Source organism: Calypte anna, chromosome 4B (genome assembly GCF_003957555.1).
Source record: "Calypte anna isolate BGI_N300 chromosome 4B, bCalAnn1_v1.p, whole genome shotgun sequence".
NCBI lineage: Eukaryota > Metazoa > Chordata > Aves > Apodiformes > Trochilidae > Calypte > Calypte anna.
Window position 1 is genome coordinate 11,277,442 of NC_044249.1, and position 21,363 is coordinate 11,298,804.

Here is a 21,363-nt window from a genome sequence, read left to right on the forward strand (position 1 = left end):
AGAGGAAACCAGGGATTATCAGGTCATGCAGAACTCCTCAGCGGCTGAGAATAAGCAGATTACTATTCAAAGCACATGGGGCTTGGATAAAACTAAACCCTCGAAGACATTTCTCTTCGCGGAATTTGTTTCCAGCCGCTTTGTTTCCCGCAGGCACGTCTGGGGCTCTCTCCCATCCCTCTCTCTTCCCAGCCGCCGTGCGGGTCCGTTCTGTCCCTTTCCGCGAAATCGCGCGCTCCCGCCCCGGGCCAGGCTTTCCCTTTGTGAGGCTGCCGGCAGGGTCGGGGAAGCCACAGCCGCGAGGACGAGGACAGAGACGGTGGTGATTAGTAGGGGAGGGAGAGAGAAGCGGAGGGAGGAGGCTCCAGGGCTGCGGCGGGACCGCGGAGGCGCACGGGGAAGGCACAGGGAGGTACGGGGCGGTGGCGCCCGGGGCTGGCGGGAGAGCGGGAGGGAGCCCCTGAGGCAGGGCTCCGAGGGGCGCGGGCGCTTAAGTGGATGTCCGGGGCCGTGCTGGGTAAGGCTGCGGCAGGTAGCTGCAGGGTAGCTGTACGCCTCTCTGCGCCCCCCTCGCCCTGCCTCTGCAGCCAGGGGAGGGCGGCAGGGGTGTGCGGCGCTGGGAGATTAGTGGGGCGCCGCGGCCCCGCCTTCCACTTTCGCATCCCGGGCACGATGAGAGTGGGAGATGGACCCGAGCCGGCGGGACTGGCACCATGACATTCGCCGGCTTCGTGGTGGCGCTTGTAATTGGGACGATCCCCGGAACCCGAGGGCTCGGGCTGGTCTCCTCCAACCTCCCGGCCACTCGCCGCCCACAGCCCCTCGCTCTGACCCCGTCGCCGCCGCATCCCGCCGGCTGCCCCACTGGGGGCTTCTCCGCGGCCCAGCGCTCCTGGCCACCGGCGGTGCCAGCCCTCCCGCGGCGGGGGACGGCGGGCCGGGCGCCGCAGGGCCGCCGCAGCTCCTGCGCCCTGCCCGGCGGCGAGGGGCGGCCGGAGTGCGCTCCCGGGAGTGGCCGGGGCCGTACGGAACGAAGCCATGCCGACTGGGAGCGAGGTGAGCGAGACGGCGGGCGGGGGGGGAGCGGCCGCTCGGGCGGAGGGTGCGCTATGGCTCCGCGGGACCGGGAGCCCGAGCCGGGCGGCGGCCTTTCTTCCGTCCCGTACACGGTTACTCGTCGCTGCAGGGATCAGGGAACGGGGGACGGGCAGCTTTTGCCAAAGTGACAGCAAAACGAGAGGAGAGTTTAAACTTTCTCATCAGCTGATGCACCGCAAAGACAAATGTACTGCCTGGTTTTATTCCAACGCTATTTGGTAGGTAAATCGCGTTAAGAAGCTGTGCCCTAAGCATTATTCAGTTAGCCACGACTCACTTTCCCCTTTCTGTGATCGGGAGCACTTCTCTGGGAAGCATTTGGTCTACAGAAGTTTAGTGGCAAAAAGAAAAGGAAAAACAAAAGGATGCTTTGCTATCAGCGCGAAGCGCTCATGTAGTGTCTCTTTCTTTCTACCTCCCTTATCCGCCCCCAGCTCCATCCTGGGATATTGGGGTTTGCAAGTTAGCGCTGGTGCTTGATCAGATCTGTGAATCCAGCCAAGACACCTCTGCTTCCCCCTCACACACTCCTGGTGAAAGTCTCACTTACTTCAGTGGAAGTTTACAGTGCACAAGGACTGAAAAGTAATTAATTTCAGCATTCAGCCCTTGAGCAGTTGATCAGTTTCACATTTCCTCAGTGCTGGCATCCCTCCACAGCGTTAACTATATTTATGTGCAGTCTGGTTTTGAATGACTTCACATTTCCTCCTGCATCGCTTTGGTATTATCCCCTACCTAAATAAGAATGATTTTCTATCAATACCTACATGAAAAATGACCAAGAATAATTGTTGGAAAAAAAAAAAACCAAACTTCCCTTCTTTCTTGCCCTTTCTTTTATGTATTTTGTAATATGACAAGGTCAGCAAGAAAGTTAAAGTTGATGATGATTATTACTTTTGTTTTTGTGGAAGTTGGTTTTTTTTGTTTTGTTTTGTTTTGTTCTTGGTTGGTTGGCTTATTGGTTTTTTAAAATTGGTTTCCTTTCAGATCTCTCTTTCAAGGAAAGCCCTAAAAAGTGTGTGAAAAAAGATGAGAACTCAAATAATGTGATAATTATACATATTGGTATAAAATATCACATAAAGAGCACTTGGAGGCAGCAAGGTCTATACTGATAATTTATGCATTAAAAAAAAATGCAGCATTCAAAGCTATGTTCTAAGTCAAGAACACATTACAGATGTTTCCCTGGAAAGAATACTAGACAACTGATTCCATGGAGGAGAGAACAGATAACTAGACACAGATGAAAAAAATCCAGAAGACTTCATGCACTTTAACTGTTCTCAGTTTGGGAAAGGGTCTCACAGTTGCTCCTTTGATTTGGTCCACCATATTTATAGCTTGTTTTTCAAAATTCTTCATCCTGGTTCCCAAAATACTTTGTGAGGAGTTGGTCTAGTATGTTACAGTGAAGAACGTGGCGTTTTATTGCTAAGAACCAAAACTTGCAGTTAGTAAAATTCCAGGATCCCCTATAAGTTAATCAGGAATGTTATTTAAGGAAAAAAAAAAACCACCACAAAAAATACTACATGGTTTGGGTTTAGCTGTGTTTCTTCAGTCGTTCTAGAATGCTGCTCTTTTTTCTCCAGAAACAGGAAATCCAGGTTAGTCCCTGTTAAGAGGGAGGACATAGCAACTGACAGTAGCCAATGCTTTCTAACTGAAAGGTCGCCTGCTTCTGTTAGACTCTGGTAAACTCTCAGTGACATCATCAGGGCAAAAGCATTCACAGAGGCAATACAAAAGAATTAGAAAGTGAGATGGCTGAAGGTGCAACATGGAAATAAGGCATTTGACTAGAAATAAACATTGTAACACTCATTCTGAAGTATGTTCTTACAAGAATCACAGAAATGCAGGTCAGGCAATGCTATGATGCAGTTTGTAGCTAGAAGCTAGATTATTCAGATAAACACACTCCATCTGTTGATTTAGTACATGTACTAAGGACGCCCAGCCCATACTCAGTTACAGGCACCTGCAGTAACTAAACACAATACCATGTTCAAAGCCTTAACTTTGTCCTAGCTTTTCTAGCTTAAATATTCAGACTTATCTGCCAAGTTAATTAGCTAAACATTGTGCATGTGTATATACTGAAATGCTTCATATTTAAACATTATTAATGAATTTTTTTTTAAAAAAGCACTTTTGAAAATATACTGTACCAGTCTAAAATCAGTTTTACAGTTTCAAATAATATATTGTGGTGTTTCATTTCCTTCTTTCTAAAAATGAGAGCACTAATGGGCACTATTATTTTTTCATGCCCTGAAAACAAATACGCAAAATACAAATATGCCAAATACAAATATATATAAATGATTTCAGATTTCTTTAATTGTTAGGAAAAGTTTCTAATCTTCAAAATTAATTTCTTGTGCTATCTATTGTTCTATGTACATGATTAAATTCTTCCACTGTTGTCACTGGTAATTCTGTAAGTACAGAAAGAGGAGTGAGCCAAATTCTGTCATGGAGACCTTAGAAAGATAATTTTATACTTCAAGTACTCCCTTCACTTATTCCAATATTTGAATAGAAATATTGTGTAATACGTACTCAGGAACTCCTGTATTGATTTCAGTAGGTGTCATGCAGGACTGTAAGCAATCACGTACAAAAATAAACTTATTTTTGGATATGACACGTTCAAAATTGCTTTCTGGTATTTCAGGAATCACTTTGCTATGACTGCAGCTGATGTTTCAAGTGAAAGTACTAGTCTATACAAAAGTCTGGTGAAGAGCAAAAATAAACAAAATTCCAGACTGTCTGTATGTGACAGAAAAACACAAACAAAAAAATGTAATGTAGATAAACAATGTGCAACATGTCTACATCATCGTTAGAATTAGCTCATTACTAATCCTCTATTTGGAATGATAGCTCACTCTGTAATATGAGTTCAATAAATTTTGTTTGTAATTTACTACACAGGAAGTTACTGCTGAGAAATTAAATAGGAGACAAGAAGGAACACAAAATCAAGATTGAGGTTAATTAATTCCTCGAGTTATTTGGCAGTCATTCAGCTTGGAGTTTTTATCAAACATACAGAACTAAATTAAAACTGGGGCACAACCTGAGTGAAAGATGAGAAGAGAAAGTGGGTCTTCCTGTTCTAATACTTATTCTTTCTCATTATTATTTACACATACATGAACACATATACAACAAAATGCAGGCACAAGCACTGACAGTTTTCCCCCATTGCTAAAAATCCTACAAAGTTGATGATGGTGATTTTCAATAGATCACAGATGAAATAACTGAGATTTCAGGCCATACTAATGCAAACAACTAGGCTATGTTTGATAAATGAGGAGAAATGTATTATTCCTTGTTGAATTACTGCTGTTAGAACTTTATTTTGCTTCTGTGGCATTACACCTATGAACAGCTTTTCTCCACCTTTACCAGTGGCATATGGCTACCTTTAACAGCAGATGCATCTGATACCTCAAGTAAAATTACTTCAATATAAAAATGCAATACATTGATTTTCTTGGATTTCTGTATTCTGTAGCTCTCAAGAAGCAGATTTTTTCCCCACTCTTTTAGACTAGTCCTCATGCTTTACCTTGTTTTGTCTGAAAATTTGGTAAAGACCTCTCATAAATTAATAGAACTACATCCAGTGTGTTTCTGTCTGAGAAGGTGTGGGCAAATGTATTATTTGGCAAAAAGAAACTGCTGACATCCATGATATTCATAGTGTTACATGGATCAGAGCAAAAGCTATCCAATCGATGTGGTTTTCTGATTCCCTTAAGTTGGATGAATTTATGTGGCAGATGAAAGTATGTCACTCTCATACTTTTTGCTCATTTGTGTAGAGTTAACCACATGTAAATAATTATATGTAGCCTATAGATACTTTTTCATTGTTCTTGTTGTTAGATCTCGAAGTTGTACCATCAGAAAGATCAGAAATGTGATATAATTTCAGTGAAAGAAGAAAAACATTTTCCTTGTTTACAAAATAAGGTTATATCCTTTTGCATATCACTGTATAAGAGTGTTATCTATGGCTGAGAGCTTCTTACAGGGAGCTCACCCAGAGAGCACAAACATGGTAACACATAAACTGGAAACTCTCTATACAGAAAGAAAATCAGGTTTGGAGTCTTTTGTTTGGGAAACATGAACTGAGAATGGTGAGGCTTAATTTTTAATTTTTTTAATCTAGGTTCAGTGAGACTCCAGGGTGGCAGGAATGAGTTTGAAGGTAGAGTGGAGGTTTATCTAAATGGAATCTGGGGAATGATCTGTGGGAACCATTGGGACAATAATGATGCAACAGTCATATGTCGACAGCTTGCACTTGGGTAAGTTTCAGTCTTAGCAAAAATAAGTCAACTTATTTTAATGATATTACAGTACAAAAGAAAATATATTCTGCAAACCCTGCAGGTTTTTTGTGTTTGATGTTTGCTTTTTCTGTTTAAGAGTTGTTGAATGGTGAAGTTGTTCTTGCCAGAATCTCTCATTTCCTTCAATTGCATTTTGAAAACCCATAACTAGACAAATTTTGCAGCTTTACATTTGCATGGAAAAGTTTTACAGAGTTATAGTGATATTGGACAGGTTGAAAGACCATGCATTGTCCTCATTGACCACTATTTCCCCCTGGTGTCAGAATGGAATTAATCAACAGGACCCTTTAAGATAATTTGGTCATTCAGCTCTAGATAATGCCTTTATTGATGCTGCAATTGCAATAGTAAGATGAAACTGAGATAAGGAAGAAAAAACCCATACCAAAGGCAGATTTAAAATAAAATGCATTTTCAGCTTCTAAAAAATCCATGCTGCTCAAGTTAGGAAAACAGATTAGTTGAATACCCTTTCTTAGCACTCCATTCAGGTCGTACTTTCTCAATAAGCCACAAGGTATGGCTGGATTTTATTGCCTTTTTAACATTTATTTTAGTTGTGTACTAAACTAGTGATTTGCTTTGCTACAAGCAGTAAGGGGCTTTTATAGCATACTTGCACAGTAAGATCCCTAATGATTATTTGACTTCTCAAGACTGTTAGCCAGAACTAAATCCAAGATGTTTTATAATAGTCTATACTAATCTGGACTCACCATGCTAGTTTATAAAAAAATGTGAGGATTAGATGAGATAAAAAGTTTAGCCATCTGGACACTGTGATTTTGCTTATGATTTCAGCTGTCTACGTGCAATGTTTCCTTTCCTCATTTTTATGTAAGTTTTTTGCCTTCCTTGCCTTAAACACTTCAGCTGATCAAGGCAGCTATTAGCAAAGGTAGTTCAGTGATGCGAGTGAACAGTTTGATCTTTTCAGCACAAATGACTTAAATCTTCATCCAGGCCAAAAAGCCTGAAGCAAGGAGCAGTTGAAAGCTTCTGTTATCATGAGTGTTTGGCAGAAATTTAGATTTATATACCACAAGATGAACTCACTAGGTATTATTGATGCTTTTCAGGTGCTTCCATATATCTGTCCCCTTCAGTTTATAATATTTCGGCTTTGCTTTTAATTTAATTTTGTTGGGCACTATATGAAAAAAAAGATGGCTCAATAATTGTCACTGTAGATTCAGTATGGAAAGCTAAAGAGGCTGTTTATAAATATTCTGGATGGATGGGAATGGTTGAATACACAGTAATGTACACAGGCTGGATCTAGCAGAGGATGAGTTGATTTCATTGCACTATGGTCACAGCCGCATTGGATGATGTCTATAGGCAAAGCACTCGTCTGTATTAATGGAGTAATGGAGAGGATAAGGGTGAAAGGCCCCTTAGTATTACCTCTCCTAGAAGTATGACTGCTGTGGGGTGGTACTGTAGAGTACCATGGGCTGTGGCCTCAGCTGATTTTTGTAGTTAAGTACTAGGAGAACAGGAATGGAGCTGGTCCTGCAGAAACACAGGCCATTATACTAAAATATCCCACAACAAAATGGTGAGAACTGGGTCACATCTGTTACTTTTCTTTGTGCGGAAGACATTGCTGAACTGTGTGAAAATGTGATGCATTTACACTGCTGAAGAAAGTTTTCTCTTTTCTATTCCAAGATTTTCATACGAGAAAATGAGCTGGTTCCCCTCCTCCCACTCTAATATCCTATCCTGATTATCCTTCTTACAGTGAAAAAGGTACAGCAAAACACATACCATTTTCTGGACTGGGCCTTATTCCTGTTTACTGGAGGGAAGTGCGTTGTCATGGTGATGAAGAAAATATTCTGTTATGTGAAAAAGACATCTGGCAGGATGGAATGTGTCCTCAAAAAATGGCAGCTGCTGTCACATGTAGCTCTTCCCTGGGTAAAAAAAATACATACAGTTTTGTTAATTTCTTACCTTATTTAAATAGAAGTAGTAATGAATATTCATAATTAAAATAGAAAAAGAAATCAGTCTTCTTGGAACAGGAAATCAAACAGATTGAACCAGCGCATCATTAACTGATTCAAATCCCTCTATGTTGTGCATGTAGCAACTAGCTGAACCATCTTTACCTTTGTATAATCAACAAGCAAATCATTGCTTTGAGATGTAGGATGTGAGAAAGGGTGAAGCAGCAAGAATCTCCAGCTGTAAAAGTAGGATTGTTTCTCCCCATTTATTTTAAAGCACTTTAAAAAAAAATCTATTTATTTATTCATTTATTTATTCAGAGGTTGCTTGATACCTACATATGCTACAAGTCAGTTTGTTAGCTTTTCTTGAACAACAGGGAGGAGCAGAAATTTCATAAACAGCCTATGCCTTCTCCTTTGGTTCAGAAATGTTGGGATGACATTCCTTAGTGTGAACACGGATGACATTGTACAAGCAGCTCCAAAGTTTTTGGCCTATTCTGCTTACATTTAAAACAAGTCCAAGTTTTCCTAGCTGGAAATTGCTACCTCACACACTGCTCACACAAGTCAAAACAATATTGTTTGGGAAAAAAAATACATCATTCGTGCTTTTACAATACTTCAGATTATTTTAATGAGTATGATAAATGGCAACTAAATGGGCAATTATGTCATCAGATTTAAGATTTTGCTGACCTCAGGGAAGGCTAGGCTGGCAGTGCTGAGGAGCTGGCAATGGCTCTTCAGCTGTCAGCAAAACACATCTGGCTACAGCCATCCCTGTGCTACCTTTTCTCTCCTAGTTACAGAAGTAGATGCGTGAAAAATACATTGATAAATGACTTATAAAAATATTTTTGGTCTTAATTTAGAACGTGCTGGTGTAGAGGAAAGTGAGAGTCTTTTTAAGCTAGGAGGTAAGTAGAAAGGCCAAAGGAGGGAAATAGTTTTGTCTAAAGAAACTGAAAACTGTAAATTTGCAAATTACACTTTTAGAACATAAAGTTTTCCTTCTGTTTATAGACATTTTCATGAGAAAACCTGTGTCGCTTAGATAAATTTAATAAACGGCTATTGTCTGTTTCAATAATGCTGAAAGGAAGTTTATTAGTAATTTATACTCCAGGATAGATGAAATTAATTACATTGATCTTCAGTTTCAGCAAACTAGATGAAACTTTCAAGCTTTGCAGGTTCTACAACAACTACCCTTTTTAATTTAAAACTCTCACAGTCTTCATATCTGAAACAGTAAGAAGAAACTGGAGAAATGCCCACAATTTTCTCCTTTTAAGACAAGAAATAGATTAAACAGAAGGATTAATTGGCTGGAAGGCTTACACAAAAATTAATCACATTCTAAATCATACAAATGTTAGATATGGTGGAACTTTAAAATAATCAGAGTAATAAAATAATACCTTTTTTGTTGAGTTTTAAGCTGTTTCCATTATTATAGCTTTATGCAGAAGCGAAGCTTTCAAGGCAATTTGTTGCTGTACCAGAAAAGGGCTAATAATCTTGAAAGAAAAAAACCTGTACCTCAGAAACAGGAAAGGAACAGTACTTCCAAAATTAAAAGACTTGACAGTCAGTGAGATTTCACTGCTCTGACTGGAATTACAAAAGTCATGAGAAAACATGAGGATGAAATTCTGCTTTTGTGGCAATGAAGGAATATTTGCCTCTTATTTCAGATTTTACACTCTGGAACCTAGCCTATACAGAGCCAATTTTGCTATTACTGGTAGATATGCACTTCTACTGAATTATTGTAGCATTTGGCATTACAACCCTAGGTATCTGTGATCTCTTTGACACTTAAGTAACTGAAAATTTGTATGGTTACTTGTCTGTATATTCTTCAGCTGCTCTGAGTGGATCTTAAGGGAACTAATTTCTAAGAAGATTAATTTCAGGTTTTTCATTTAAAAAGAAAAAATAAAGTGTGGTTCTTGAGTAATGTCAGATAAACCATTAAGCCATCTTTTTTCTTTGCCATCAGAGTAATATTTGGGGAAATAAATTACCTTTTCCTGTATTCTGTGTTTTATTACAGCCCCTGTCTTTACTCCGATCCGGCTGGCTGATGGGAACAACGCTCATGAAGGAAGAGTAGAAATCTACCATGCTGGCCAGTGGGGGACTATCTGTGATGATCAGTGGGATGATGCAGATGCTGAAGTTGTCTGTCGACAGCTTGGTCTTGGGTTTGTTTTTCTACATAGTAGCATTAACTAAGTTTATCTATCAAAGGTTCAGCACCATTGCTAACTGTTTCCTGTGAAGGAGATTATGTCTGAGACAAACTGTAGGAGAAGTAAGCAGATCAATGCAGAGGAGACTGAAAGAGAACTCACCTGTTCAACCCTGTTGGGATTGTGATGAATTAAAAGTAGCAGTAAAAGAAGCAAGCTTTGTGGTGTTAACAAGTGGCCCTCAGATTATTGTTTTGTAACATTAGTCTGAGGCTTTGGGCTGCTGGTGAAAAACAATCATAATGTGTTTTATTATTTGGTTTCATAAATACTTTTTTCTTGATATAAATTGTCTTTGTTATAGTAATGAGATGTGTCATCTCTGTTCATTGGAACTACAGAGAATCTTACTGGATTATGGTAGAATTTATTTTCATCATTCAGAGTAGACATGCATTACGTCTTTGATTTCAGACAGCTTAATGACATCTTCTCACTGAGTGAACACAACCTGCTTTTTTTTGTATTTTCCATGTTCACCACCACTTGAAAAGGTATCTTATCATAAAAGAACCAGTCTGAATATTAACAGTACATTTTCAAGATTAATGAAGCACATTAATTTGAAAATACTAAAAACACATTAATTTTTTAAAAATGAAAGTGCAAAACATGGATTATTTACCTTTTGTGTGTGTGCTTTTATTTATTGACTACTATCAACTACGCAGTGTCTACCATCTTTCCACATCCTTCCTTTTTACAGATCTTTTTCCTGATCCTAATTTAATTTTACAAACTTCTCAGTATTGCTATTTCTCCTGTACCTCGTTACTGTTTATCAAGAATTTGTATGATTGCTAATTGTAAATTTAGTATTGTTTTCATTTAAACAAAAACAGAGAACAGAGATTGTTACATATTTAGACAAAGCACTGGAAAAGAAACCCACATCTCTCTAAATCCATACATGGATTAATTAGTCAGTGCCTTAAAAACATGAACTACTGAAACTCAAATTTAAAAAAAATAAGACCACAGCAATCTAATATGCTGACACACAGTTGCAAAAAACAGTTAAGAGTTTGAATAATTGCATCTTGATACAAACCAGTGAAGACCTGTTATGTTTTCAGTATAATTTAAAATAATCCTTTAGATTGGTAATACATTATAGAAAACAAAATCAGATGGCCATTTCAAGCTTACAAGTTGAAAAAGAAGACAGAAATTGAGAATACTATTATAAAGACTTAACTGAGTATATGAACAGATGAGTTATTGAGTGGAAATAAACCAAACCATGAGAAACATTTACATATGAAACACATGGTATCTTGCAGTAGACCTGGAGGCATCCTGATAGACCATCAAGTGTTAAACACTGCACAATTTCTGTAATGCTAAAAAAATGGAGTATTTTCAATTTATGAGCATTTTCCTGCTCAAAATCCTGTATGATGACATAAAGAGTGGAACATGCTCACGCCTAGTCAGTGGCTTGCTTTCTATTTTTATTTCTACCACTGATTGGTGGTATGACATTGCCAAGTCATTTGAGATCACTTTGCCATGGTTTTTACATGATGAAATGGGAAACAATCACTTTTATCTGCCTCATCTGTGTAGCTGAGTTTTGATTATTATGCTTTGAGGACACTGGATGAAAATAATTGCATAAATATATAGGATTATTTTTACTACATATAAACATGAAATTAAAATTAAAACTAGAATCCTCATATCCTAGCTGTGCATCTATAATATCTTCTAGGAAAATTATGGTTAAAAATTAAAAGGGATAGAAAAGGAAAGTCTCAGATTCAAACCAAGAGAAATTTATGTTTTAAGTATGTTCAAACCATGGAAGTTTAAGTCACTTCATAGCTTCAGTTATGAATGAAGGTGAATGTGGAACCACATCACATTACATGTGATATGATGTAGGCTGCACTATCAGTTACCAGTGAGGTGGCTGTTCAGCCAGTCCCATCTGATATTTTTGAAGATGAGTATGCTACATTTTAGTTCTTCCCACCTAGTCCCAGATGCTTCAGCTTGCTTTTTCCTGACTGGGTGTTACATTTCCACAGGGGTGTTGCCAAGGCATGGAGCCAGGCTTACTTTGGAGAAGGCTCAGGCCCCGTGCTGTTGGATGAAGTCCAGTGCACAGGAAATGAACTATCAATAGAACAGTGTCCAAAAAGCTCCTGGCGAGAACATAACTGTGGCCACAAAGAAGATGCTGGTGTTTCCTGTACACCTCTTACAGGTACTTCAATTACCAACAATGACACAGGAAAACAGTGACAAATGCAGAGTTCACAGCTCTGGAATTTTTCAAGTCTGTAGATGCACAAAATGGCACAGTAATGAAGTGTTCTGGCAGTATCAAAATGAACGAGCTCTTGGCTGTGGAAATTTTTCAGGTACACAAGATCTCATTATTGAACACAAAGTGTTGGTTCCTGAGTAACAGGCTAAGTAGCGCACACTATGTGGGGCATGCCTCAGCTGTGCATCACATCTATCAATGGCAGTAAGTATTTCTGCATAAAAACAATAGGAAACAACAAAATAAACCAAGTAAAAAAAAAGGTGTATATATAGTGAATCAGGCAATTAGAGCCCACTCCCACAGACTTCACATGTAACAAGGTCCTAGGGGATCAATATGTTGTGCTGTTTCTCTTGCACTTACGCAACTGCATTATTTCACATAATGCTTCACAGCTGATTGGGTGTATTATGGCATTTTTTTCATCTTCTCGATAAATGACACCTCATGATTGGCATTAGATTTAGTAGCTTAATACTCTGATCAATCATAGTAAATGCAATGCTATTGATTTTGGTTTTGAACATTACTGAACATAGAAAAATTGATTCTTATTTTTGGTTTTTCTTACTTGTTGATGACACAGATGGTGCATTAAGACTAACAAATGGGAAAGGCAGTCATGAGGGACGCCTGGAGGTCTATTACACTGGGCAGTGGGGCACAGTCTGCAATGATGGGTGGACAGAGCTGAATACACAAGTGGTTTGCCGGCAGCTGGGATTTAAGTAAGATTACTTGATATTAGGTGTATGACTTTCTGATTTGACAGTGATGATAAGACTTATGTGAACCCTATGTTATTCAACAGTCATTTTTTAGCATTAGATGAGTGCTTCATAAAAATTACTGAAATAAAATCCCTTAAAGCCTGCTTCCGTCAGCCTCAAAGTGATACTTATGGCTTCAGTTTAGGTAAAAGAAAAAGCTTTGTTCATTGAGTTTCTTCCAATCATATTTTTGGCTGAGATCAGTGTATATGCTGCTATAGAAAAACTGATTTGTTTTGTTTTGCCCATAAAAATTGGATTCTTAAAAATATTTGCTTTTCTAACAGTCATTAAAAACCAAAGGCATTTTCAAGGCACAAGTCCTTTTGGATCTAGCTCAGAAAAATCCTCTCTGGTCCTTGCTGTGTTAAGTGTTGACAAGCATAGTTTAGAAAAAAGCCCATTAGTCTCAAGCATTCACTTTTCACTATTCTTCCTAGTGACTGTAGCTATAATGATACACTCTCATTAGATAATTGTTTTGCCTTCAGATTACATTCAAAAAACCAATTTTGTCTCATTTTTCCACCGAGACATATATGTATATAAACTACTAATAACATGCTCAAAGTCAGCTAGACAGCATATGCTGGGTTGAAGGCAGGCTCTAATCAATGGTATTACATTCTCAAATTCATATTACCGTAACATTAATTCCTTAAAAAAAAACACTACCAAAGAATCAGTGTACAGTGCTGTCACTGAATGTAATGCTAACTGAACCTGCTCTGTCATGGTTAGCACTCTCTAACATTACTGCTTGAGAAACCTTTCTTTATACAGAAATATTTTATTTCCTTTCTACTACTTAAGTACCACGTGCCCTCTGATCACCGCGGACCAAAACACTATGTATCCTTTACGCAGGTATGGGAAAAGTGCACCTGCGAGCTTCTCAGAGGGAAGGTCTGTGCCCATCTGGTTGGATGATGTCAGCTGCTCAGGGAAGGAAACAAACCTTCTGCAATGCTCAAGGAGGGAATGGGGAAAGCATGACTGCAGACATCAGGAGGATGTTAGACTCATTTGCCATCCAGATAATGACAGCCATAAACTCTCACTTGGTAAGACATCTCTTTGGTAAACTCACAGTATGAGTATTGCAGTGGGTGCAGATCCGAGTGAAGTATTTAAGGATGTTAAAAATCTTTGTATTTGGCAGATGCTGCAAAGAAAGAACAGGAAGGAAAAAACTCTCACTGTTCTCTTGAAGGAACTAATCAAGCTTTGTTTAAAGGAACATCAACAGGCAGAACATTAAAGATCAACACACATTTGTAAGATAAAGTCAGATTCCAGAGGTTCTGTTTTCTCAGTATTCACTAGTTTTTAGACCTACTCAGCACTTCGTAATGGTATATTGCATTTCACTCAGCACTCTTCAAGTTCTAAGTAACTGTCTTATGCTATCAAAAATTGGAGATACGCCTGAGCATGAAGGAGTAGATAACAATAGTATAGCCTCCTATGACCTTACAGTCAGAAAATCCAAAAAAAGATACGGAGAAAGAAGGAGGATCAGATATAAACAAGAAGGAAGGGTGAGAAACATGAATTTATTTCTGTATTCCTACTATCATTTATATTGTGCGTGGGTGAAGCACCCCACTTGCTGGCAAGGACAGAGTGATATTACAAACACAGATTAAAGAGCCAAATTCCATGTCAAAAAGCCTACAAACTTGTATGAAAAATGAATAAAAACACAGGTAAGAAAAGAAATAAGAAAACAATACTAGTTACACAGTTGCATTGCAAAACATAGTATATACAAATTAATTCCAAATATTCCTAAATCCACATGTAGATAATTAAACAAGATGGTAGCTATCAGATTTGCCCAGTAAAAATTACAGAGGAACAATAGGTTACTCAGCAATTCTGAAAAAAAGGTTTAATTTTAAAAATTAGCCATATATGATGTTTTTAGCATGTCAGTAGGTAGCCTTTTACAGAATTGTTGCTGATATTCTTCCATTTACCCTAGTATATTTTAGTTGAATTTGAAATATGAATTACAACTAGTTAGATTCACAACTTCTACTGACATATATGCCTGCGTGCCTCTGAAGCTCTTCAGAAATTAGAGACTGCATGGCTGTCCTGCAAACTGAGATATGGATTTAGTACACAACATTGCTATCTGTTATACAGCACAACTGGCAATTCCATGTGTACTTTTCTAGTCTCTCCTTTATAGTCTTTTTCATTATAGCCTTCTGACCTGTTACAACCCAATGAATGTTTTGTTGCAGCACTGTTCCATTTTGTGTTGATGATGTCAAATCATACTTGGTAGAAAGAGTTTTCTCAGACCAAAAATAACAGGAATTCAAATCATGACTGCTGTCTTTACAGATGCAAACCATCTGTGCTGCTTTGCTCACATTGCTATAAAATATAATCTTAGCTGAAGGAGGTCTTGTTCAGTTAAATGCATCCATATGTTAACATTTGCTCATTACCATTACCAGAAAGTTATAACAACAATAAAATAGATAGACTTTATAACTAATTTCCCATTACTCTAGCTGGGTATAATTATCACCTAATCCATATTATTCTAAAATAACACCTCATTCCAACAAGAAAATGAAGGCAGTTTGAAATTTCCTACAAGATTTCCGACTGCAAAGTGGACGAAGACTCTACTGTTACCATTTATTTCCCAGCATTTGAAAATGTCTGTTTGCTCCCTGTAAGGATGAATTCCATGGAAAAAAGGTGAGGAACTAGCATATTATATGACTCAAGGAAATACAGACATTAGGGAACACTAAAAATGAGATAGAATACAGTACAATAACTACAACTTTTTTTTAGTATGGAAGATCATGACAATATAGCTAAACAGAAAGTTGATTAAGCTAATTCATGTAACTGTTTAGACAGTATGAACTCCAGTATAAACAATATGCTTTAAATTACATTTGAAGCAAACAGCTCTTTAAATTTTTTTCTCATTTTTTCTCTTTTAATTAATAAATCAGGTGAGATTTAACTAGCTCTGATCCACAGCAAGGTTTGGTATAAAAATTCACTGATAACCTAAATTAATCTGAACTAAATTTCAAATGGAAATGTCTCAAAATACTGATTTAATTAAGACAATAATTAAGTAATTTCTCATTCTTACAGAGATAGAAAATATTAGGAACAGGTTAGAAGCATGAGAAACATTCCCATTATTTCTAAGAAGAAAGGCTAATTACTGTATTAATGATTTTAAAGTATGACATACTAGAAGACTTAGAAGATGATTCTCACTTAAACATTATAAAGGAGTTTCAGATTAATTCATAATTGTTTAAAGGTTATTTGCATGCTAGTATGTTCTAAATGAGTTTTAACATAAGTGAGAATCAAATATTTATTTTATTTAATGATTAAAAAATAACTACAATCCAAGCACTGAAAAAAGCATAATTAAGTCTGACTAATTCACGTGAGATTATGTATTGTGAACATACCTGATTAAGCAAACAATTCAAATTGCTAAAAAAATAGTCACATATTAGTCTTGAATAACATGCTGCAGAATATTATGTTATGAACTGAGATACAGTTAAATTCATCCATAAGGCTTCTGCAAGAATAAAGTGTTCAGCTTGTAAGCGTATCATATCAAAGACATCTCAAGTGCTTTTTGCCTTTAGGAGGAGAATTTTCTGTTCCTAGGGTTCTGTGGTCAAAATGTGAGCTAGATCACATTTTTCTGTGAAATGAAGGGACCATATGAACTCTGAAGTTCAAAATACGGTAGTATTTCATATTGTCTTGTGATTTGTATGAACTCTTTCCTTTTGTCAGCCAGGAAAAGTATGACTACTTTAGCAGCTAGTATTAGGCTTGCTGAACATAAACATCAGTTGACCCTATATGCTGAACACAATGAAAATTACTTAGAGTACTAAGTTCTTACTTCTGTTACTGTGAGTTGACAGCAGTAATTTATTCCCAGGTCCTCCCATCAGGCTGATGGATGGTGAGAATAAGAAGGAGGGACGTGTAGAGATTTTTATCAATGACCAGTGGGGCACAATTTGTGATGACGGATGGTCTGATAAGGATGCAGCTGTAGTCTGCCGACAGCTTGGCTTCAAGTAAGAAAACTCATCAAGGTGTTTCTCAAGTTATCTGTTTGCAGTATCCAAAAATGTTAAGTTTCTGCAACTGTGGAATACCAGCCTACTTCTCATAACATAACACATGCCTTTTAAAACTTACTTGTTTGGCATTCTTTTAGAAAACTGTATTTATACAATGCCTATAAGTAGCAGGCTGTATTCAAAAAAGAGTATTCATTAAGTACTATAATTCGGAAAAGAAATTTTCATATTTAAAGGCACACAGCAGTGTGCTCAGATGGCCAAGAAGGCCAGTGGCATCCTGGCCTGTATCAGGAACAGTGTGCCCAGCAGGTCCAGGGAAGGGATTCTTCCCCTGTGCTCAGCACACACCCACCTTGAGTATTGTGTCCAGTTCTGGGCCCCTCCGTTCAGGAAGGAGATTGAGGTGCTGGAGCAGGTTCAGAGAAGAGCACGAAGGCTGTGAAGGGACTTGAGCACAAGTCCTGTGAGGAATGGCTGAGGGGGATGAGGTTGTTCAGTCTGGAGAAGAGGAGGCTCAGGGGAGACCTCATCACTCTCTACAACTCCCTGAAAGGAGGTTGGAGCCAGGGCAGGGTCGGTCTGTTCTCCCAAGCAGCTGTCAGTAAGACAAGAGGGTATGGTCTTACGCTCTACCAGGGGAGGCTTAGGTTAGATACTAGGAATAAATTCTTTACAGAGAGGGTGATCAGGCATTGGAATGGGCTGCCCAGGGAGGTGGTGGATTCTCCATTCCTAGAGGTTTTTAAGAAGAGACTGATGTGGCACTCAGTGCCATGGTCTTGTAACCACAGTGGCAGTGGATTAAAGGTTGGACTTGATGATCTCAGGGGTCCTTTCCAACCTGGCTGATTATTGAGTCTGTGATGCTGCGTATCAGAGTCTGATTGCCATCTGGAATGCATGTTAACATTATTAAATATTTTTTAGAAGTTAAATATCAAAATTTGACTAAAAATAATGTATTTGTCACTTATGGTGTGACCTATCTATATTACACAAACATAGTACAACAATTTTTTATTTTTATTTTTCTAACACTTAGTTGCACTAAGGTAACTGAGAAGAGAATCTGTTTTAGTGTATCTGTTCTGTGCTCTTTGCCACCCAAACTGTCTTGTCTAACTTCATTCATCTTCAGTTTTCAGATCTCTAAACATTTTTTAGAAGTTACAGTGGAATTTCTATTTTGGAAAAAATGAAGGAAACTAAGATTAAACATCTAGAACAACACAGATGATTACATATTCTGTGAACTATTCTATGTTATTCTATACAGATTCTCTGTATGTTTGTGATTTAGTGTACAGGCTCTGCATTTCACCATATTTAATTGAGTTTTCATTCATATAACAATTTTTGTATTGAGTCATCTTTAGCCAATACATAAAAACATAAGGTTCCTAAATTCTAGTGCTTTAGTGATTTGATGTGACAGTATAAATAGCTCTTGATCTGTTTTCATTGAAAGGTATAATTTTACATATAGTTAATATTTCTTTTTTGTGAACCTTAATGATAACTTCAAAATTCTTACAGGTTTTAACACAACTGTTAAATCTTTTAGTGAAATACAGCAACAGGTCAGCATCCACTGTCACAAGATGTGGATATGATTGCTGCAGATTCAGACAGGTATACCAGCTACTGAATTCCTAGTTCAATGGCTTTTTTCCTTAATATGCTGATCTGACTTGATATCACTGGGAAATTTGATAGAAATGTTACAGAACAGATTATGGCTTTGGCCTGTTTGACAGTAACTTGATTAAACTTAGTGTAACATAAGAATAGACTTGACAAAAAAGCCCTGTAATTAAATTTGCTGCAATGCATATATGTAATTTTTGAACAAAGTCACTTAATCAGGCTTACATCACTCATAAACACTTTTTTCTGAGTAGGTAATAATAATAAAGATATAACAACTATAAACAAGACATATAATAGCAGAATTAATACGAGCTGAAAAATATGTAAACCACTGGTGAAATACAACAGGAAACTAGTAAAATGTCTTCTTTGACTGTATCTGTAAAGAAATTAGAGCTTAAAAAATACAAAACATTATCTGTATCTAACTGTATCTTTATCTTGCTGTATCTAATAATGTAAAGTTTGTACAACTAAAAATCATCACATTATGTCTGAACATATAACATTAACTAAAAGAATTTGTTATTTGTTTAGTAAAGAATAATTTTAAGTAGTAGTAGGCTGTGGTTTCAAAGCTACAAAACTTGACTTGTATTATCTCCCACTGAGTCATTCATGTAGTCTGCTGCATCCTCAGACTCTGGCTTTTTATGTCTCCCTCAGATGATCGAAGTCAACTACTTATCTCCACTTTGTCTTTTTAAATCTTTGTAAGGACAGACAGTTGGCTGGATTCTCAATTTGTATCATGTCAGAATGGGGAGTTAAGATGATAGGATATAACAGAGCACGTAATTCCTGAAAGACCAGGGACAAACATATTTAGAAATCTAAAATTAGTTTTGAGAAATTAGGAGAGCTTGTCAGAAGCACCGGATCTTGGTGACCCTGTGTCTAGACAGTTGCATTCCACAAACTTGACTATGCTGTTACATGCACCGATGAGGTAAAATTGCTTCTGGGCCAAGTTAATGCACAGATCTTTTTGATGATGTTCAGATTATATTCAGTGGTAATTTGACTGTTCCAAAGACATTTGGGCCTTTGGAGTTCATGCATCTGAGCTTTATGGTGATAAATATTGTTTCTTTAGAAATAAACACATTGTAACTTGGGAGGAATTAAAAAAGCAGGTAATACTGAAGCTGGCATCAGTTTTCATGATTGCTGATCGCAGAACTAACCACTATCTGTCAACTCTCTTTATAAAGTTATGTTTCATTCTCAAATCTTTCCCACTGTGGAATTACATTCTTTGGGAAAAAAAAAAATTAAAAGTGAAGTCACACAATTACAATTGGGAGAAAAGACTGTCTCAAAAATGAAGACCTGTGTAAGCAAAGGGTAAACACTGAAAAAATTGACTGAGTTGTTCCTGCATGTATTATTTATATTGTCAAAGCTTATCTGTACATTTATTTTGTGAAATCTTGATTTGGAACATTCTCAGCCATTTACTAGGGCTCATTCTGAAACTAAAATAAAATCCCTGAGTTGGCAACATCACTAGGTTCAAAGAAATACTACTTTTAAAGATGTCTCATTAAGCCAGTTTGTCAAATCCATTATTAATGTTAGAAAAACATAAAATAACATTTGAAAACAGCACTATAAATTGGCTAAAGCCAGTCAGGAAAACATAAGAAGCAGCCTAATCAAAGTATCTATGCAGCAAGATAAACACTAAGAGAATACACACCTTTTCTGAAGTATTACCTGCTGTGTGGGTTTAAAATACAAAAGAAGGAGAAAGGAGCAAAAGATGGCTTTAGAAGCTCTTTTGTTCTAGTGAATGAAGTAGCCCAGTAAAATCAGACCCCTTGCAGGCTTTTAAGAATGCACATGCACAAATGCACAACAACTTAACAAATAGCCTGCCATTAGTACTCCAAAAATGATCTACTACAGGAAAAAAAAACAATGCAGTACTGCGGCAGTTGACCATCTATATTAAGCAACTGGATTTCCTGATTAAAAGTATTATGCATAACACTAATACTGCATCTGAAGAGCTCAGCCTGTTATTGTATATGGCCTTGTGTTTCAGCTAAGATAGGGGATAAGACCTGCAGCTGCTTATTTCCCTAGGGACAGACTGAGCAAGCAAAACGGTTGTTTCTCTGATGGCCATCTGTGCTGACCATAGCTGGCTTGGAAAGCAGCATTTAAGGGACACATAGACCTTTGATAAAGGTGAATTAAAACCAGCTACAAGAGCACATTCCAGCATGTAACAAACACGCAAGACTTAACACTTCTACGTTTAACACCACCATTTTTATATTTGTTTCCTGATAGATGTTCTATTTAAATAATGGGATGGGGGTTGTGTTTTTGGTTTTTTTGGTTAAGAATGGGTATGGATGCACCTTTCACAGCAATTACCAGCAAACTAAAGAAATTACTGATGCACAGTAAGAGATAGGAAGCAATCCATACACACTAGGTTCCCTCTTTCATCTTTGTCTCTCTATATCTCTTTCTCCTAAAGTATATACTTACATGACCTCACAGATACCAGAGTATTCTTTAAGACTTAAACAGTGGAGGCAGTACTCTTATTAAATCACCAGTGAAAGTCTGAAGAGGTAATTCTATACTAAACTGCAATAAACATTTCTCTAGGAAGAGCTAAGAATACTGTGGTGATTCCCAAAAGTTTTTTTTCTATATCTGGAGGAATTTTGGAGCAATGCCCTAAAGCAGAACATTTGTTTTTTGATATAGAGATACCAAAATCATGTAAGACCTTGCAACCAGTGCCTGTACTGTTTCACTATTTTGTACAAGCATACATGGACACATCAGCTGCCCATGGACACCGGAGAGTTGGACAATT

At 37.7% G+C, this 21,363-nt stretch overlaps 1 protein-coding gene across 1 annotated transcript in view; it reads left to right on the plus strand.

Annotated features, from left to right (window-relative positions):
- Positions 1-568: 568 nt before the first annotated feature.
- The window catches only part of PRSS12 (serine protease 12), a 32,297-nt gene continuing 11,502 nt past the window's right edge, over positions 569-21,363 (plus strand). Inside the window, exons 1-8 of the mRNA XM_030450804.1 lie at positions 569-1,056; positions 5,303-5,441; positions 7,237-7,415; positions 9,513-9,663; positions 11,745-11,923; positions 12,576-12,717; positions 13,627-13,823; positions 16,721-16,862. Of these exons, the coding sequence (XP_030306664.1) occupies positions 714-1,056; positions 5,303-5,441; positions 7,237-7,415; positions 9,513-9,663; positions 11,745-11,923; positions 12,576-12,717; positions 13,627-13,823; positions 16,721-16,862 (1,472 nt within the window). The 5' untranslated portion in view covers positions 569-713. The remainder of the gene's footprint in view (positions 1,057-5,302; positions 5,442-7,236; positions 7,416-9,512; positions 9,664-11,744; positions 11,924-12,575; positions 12,718-13,626; positions 13,824-16,720; positions 16,863-21,363) is intronic.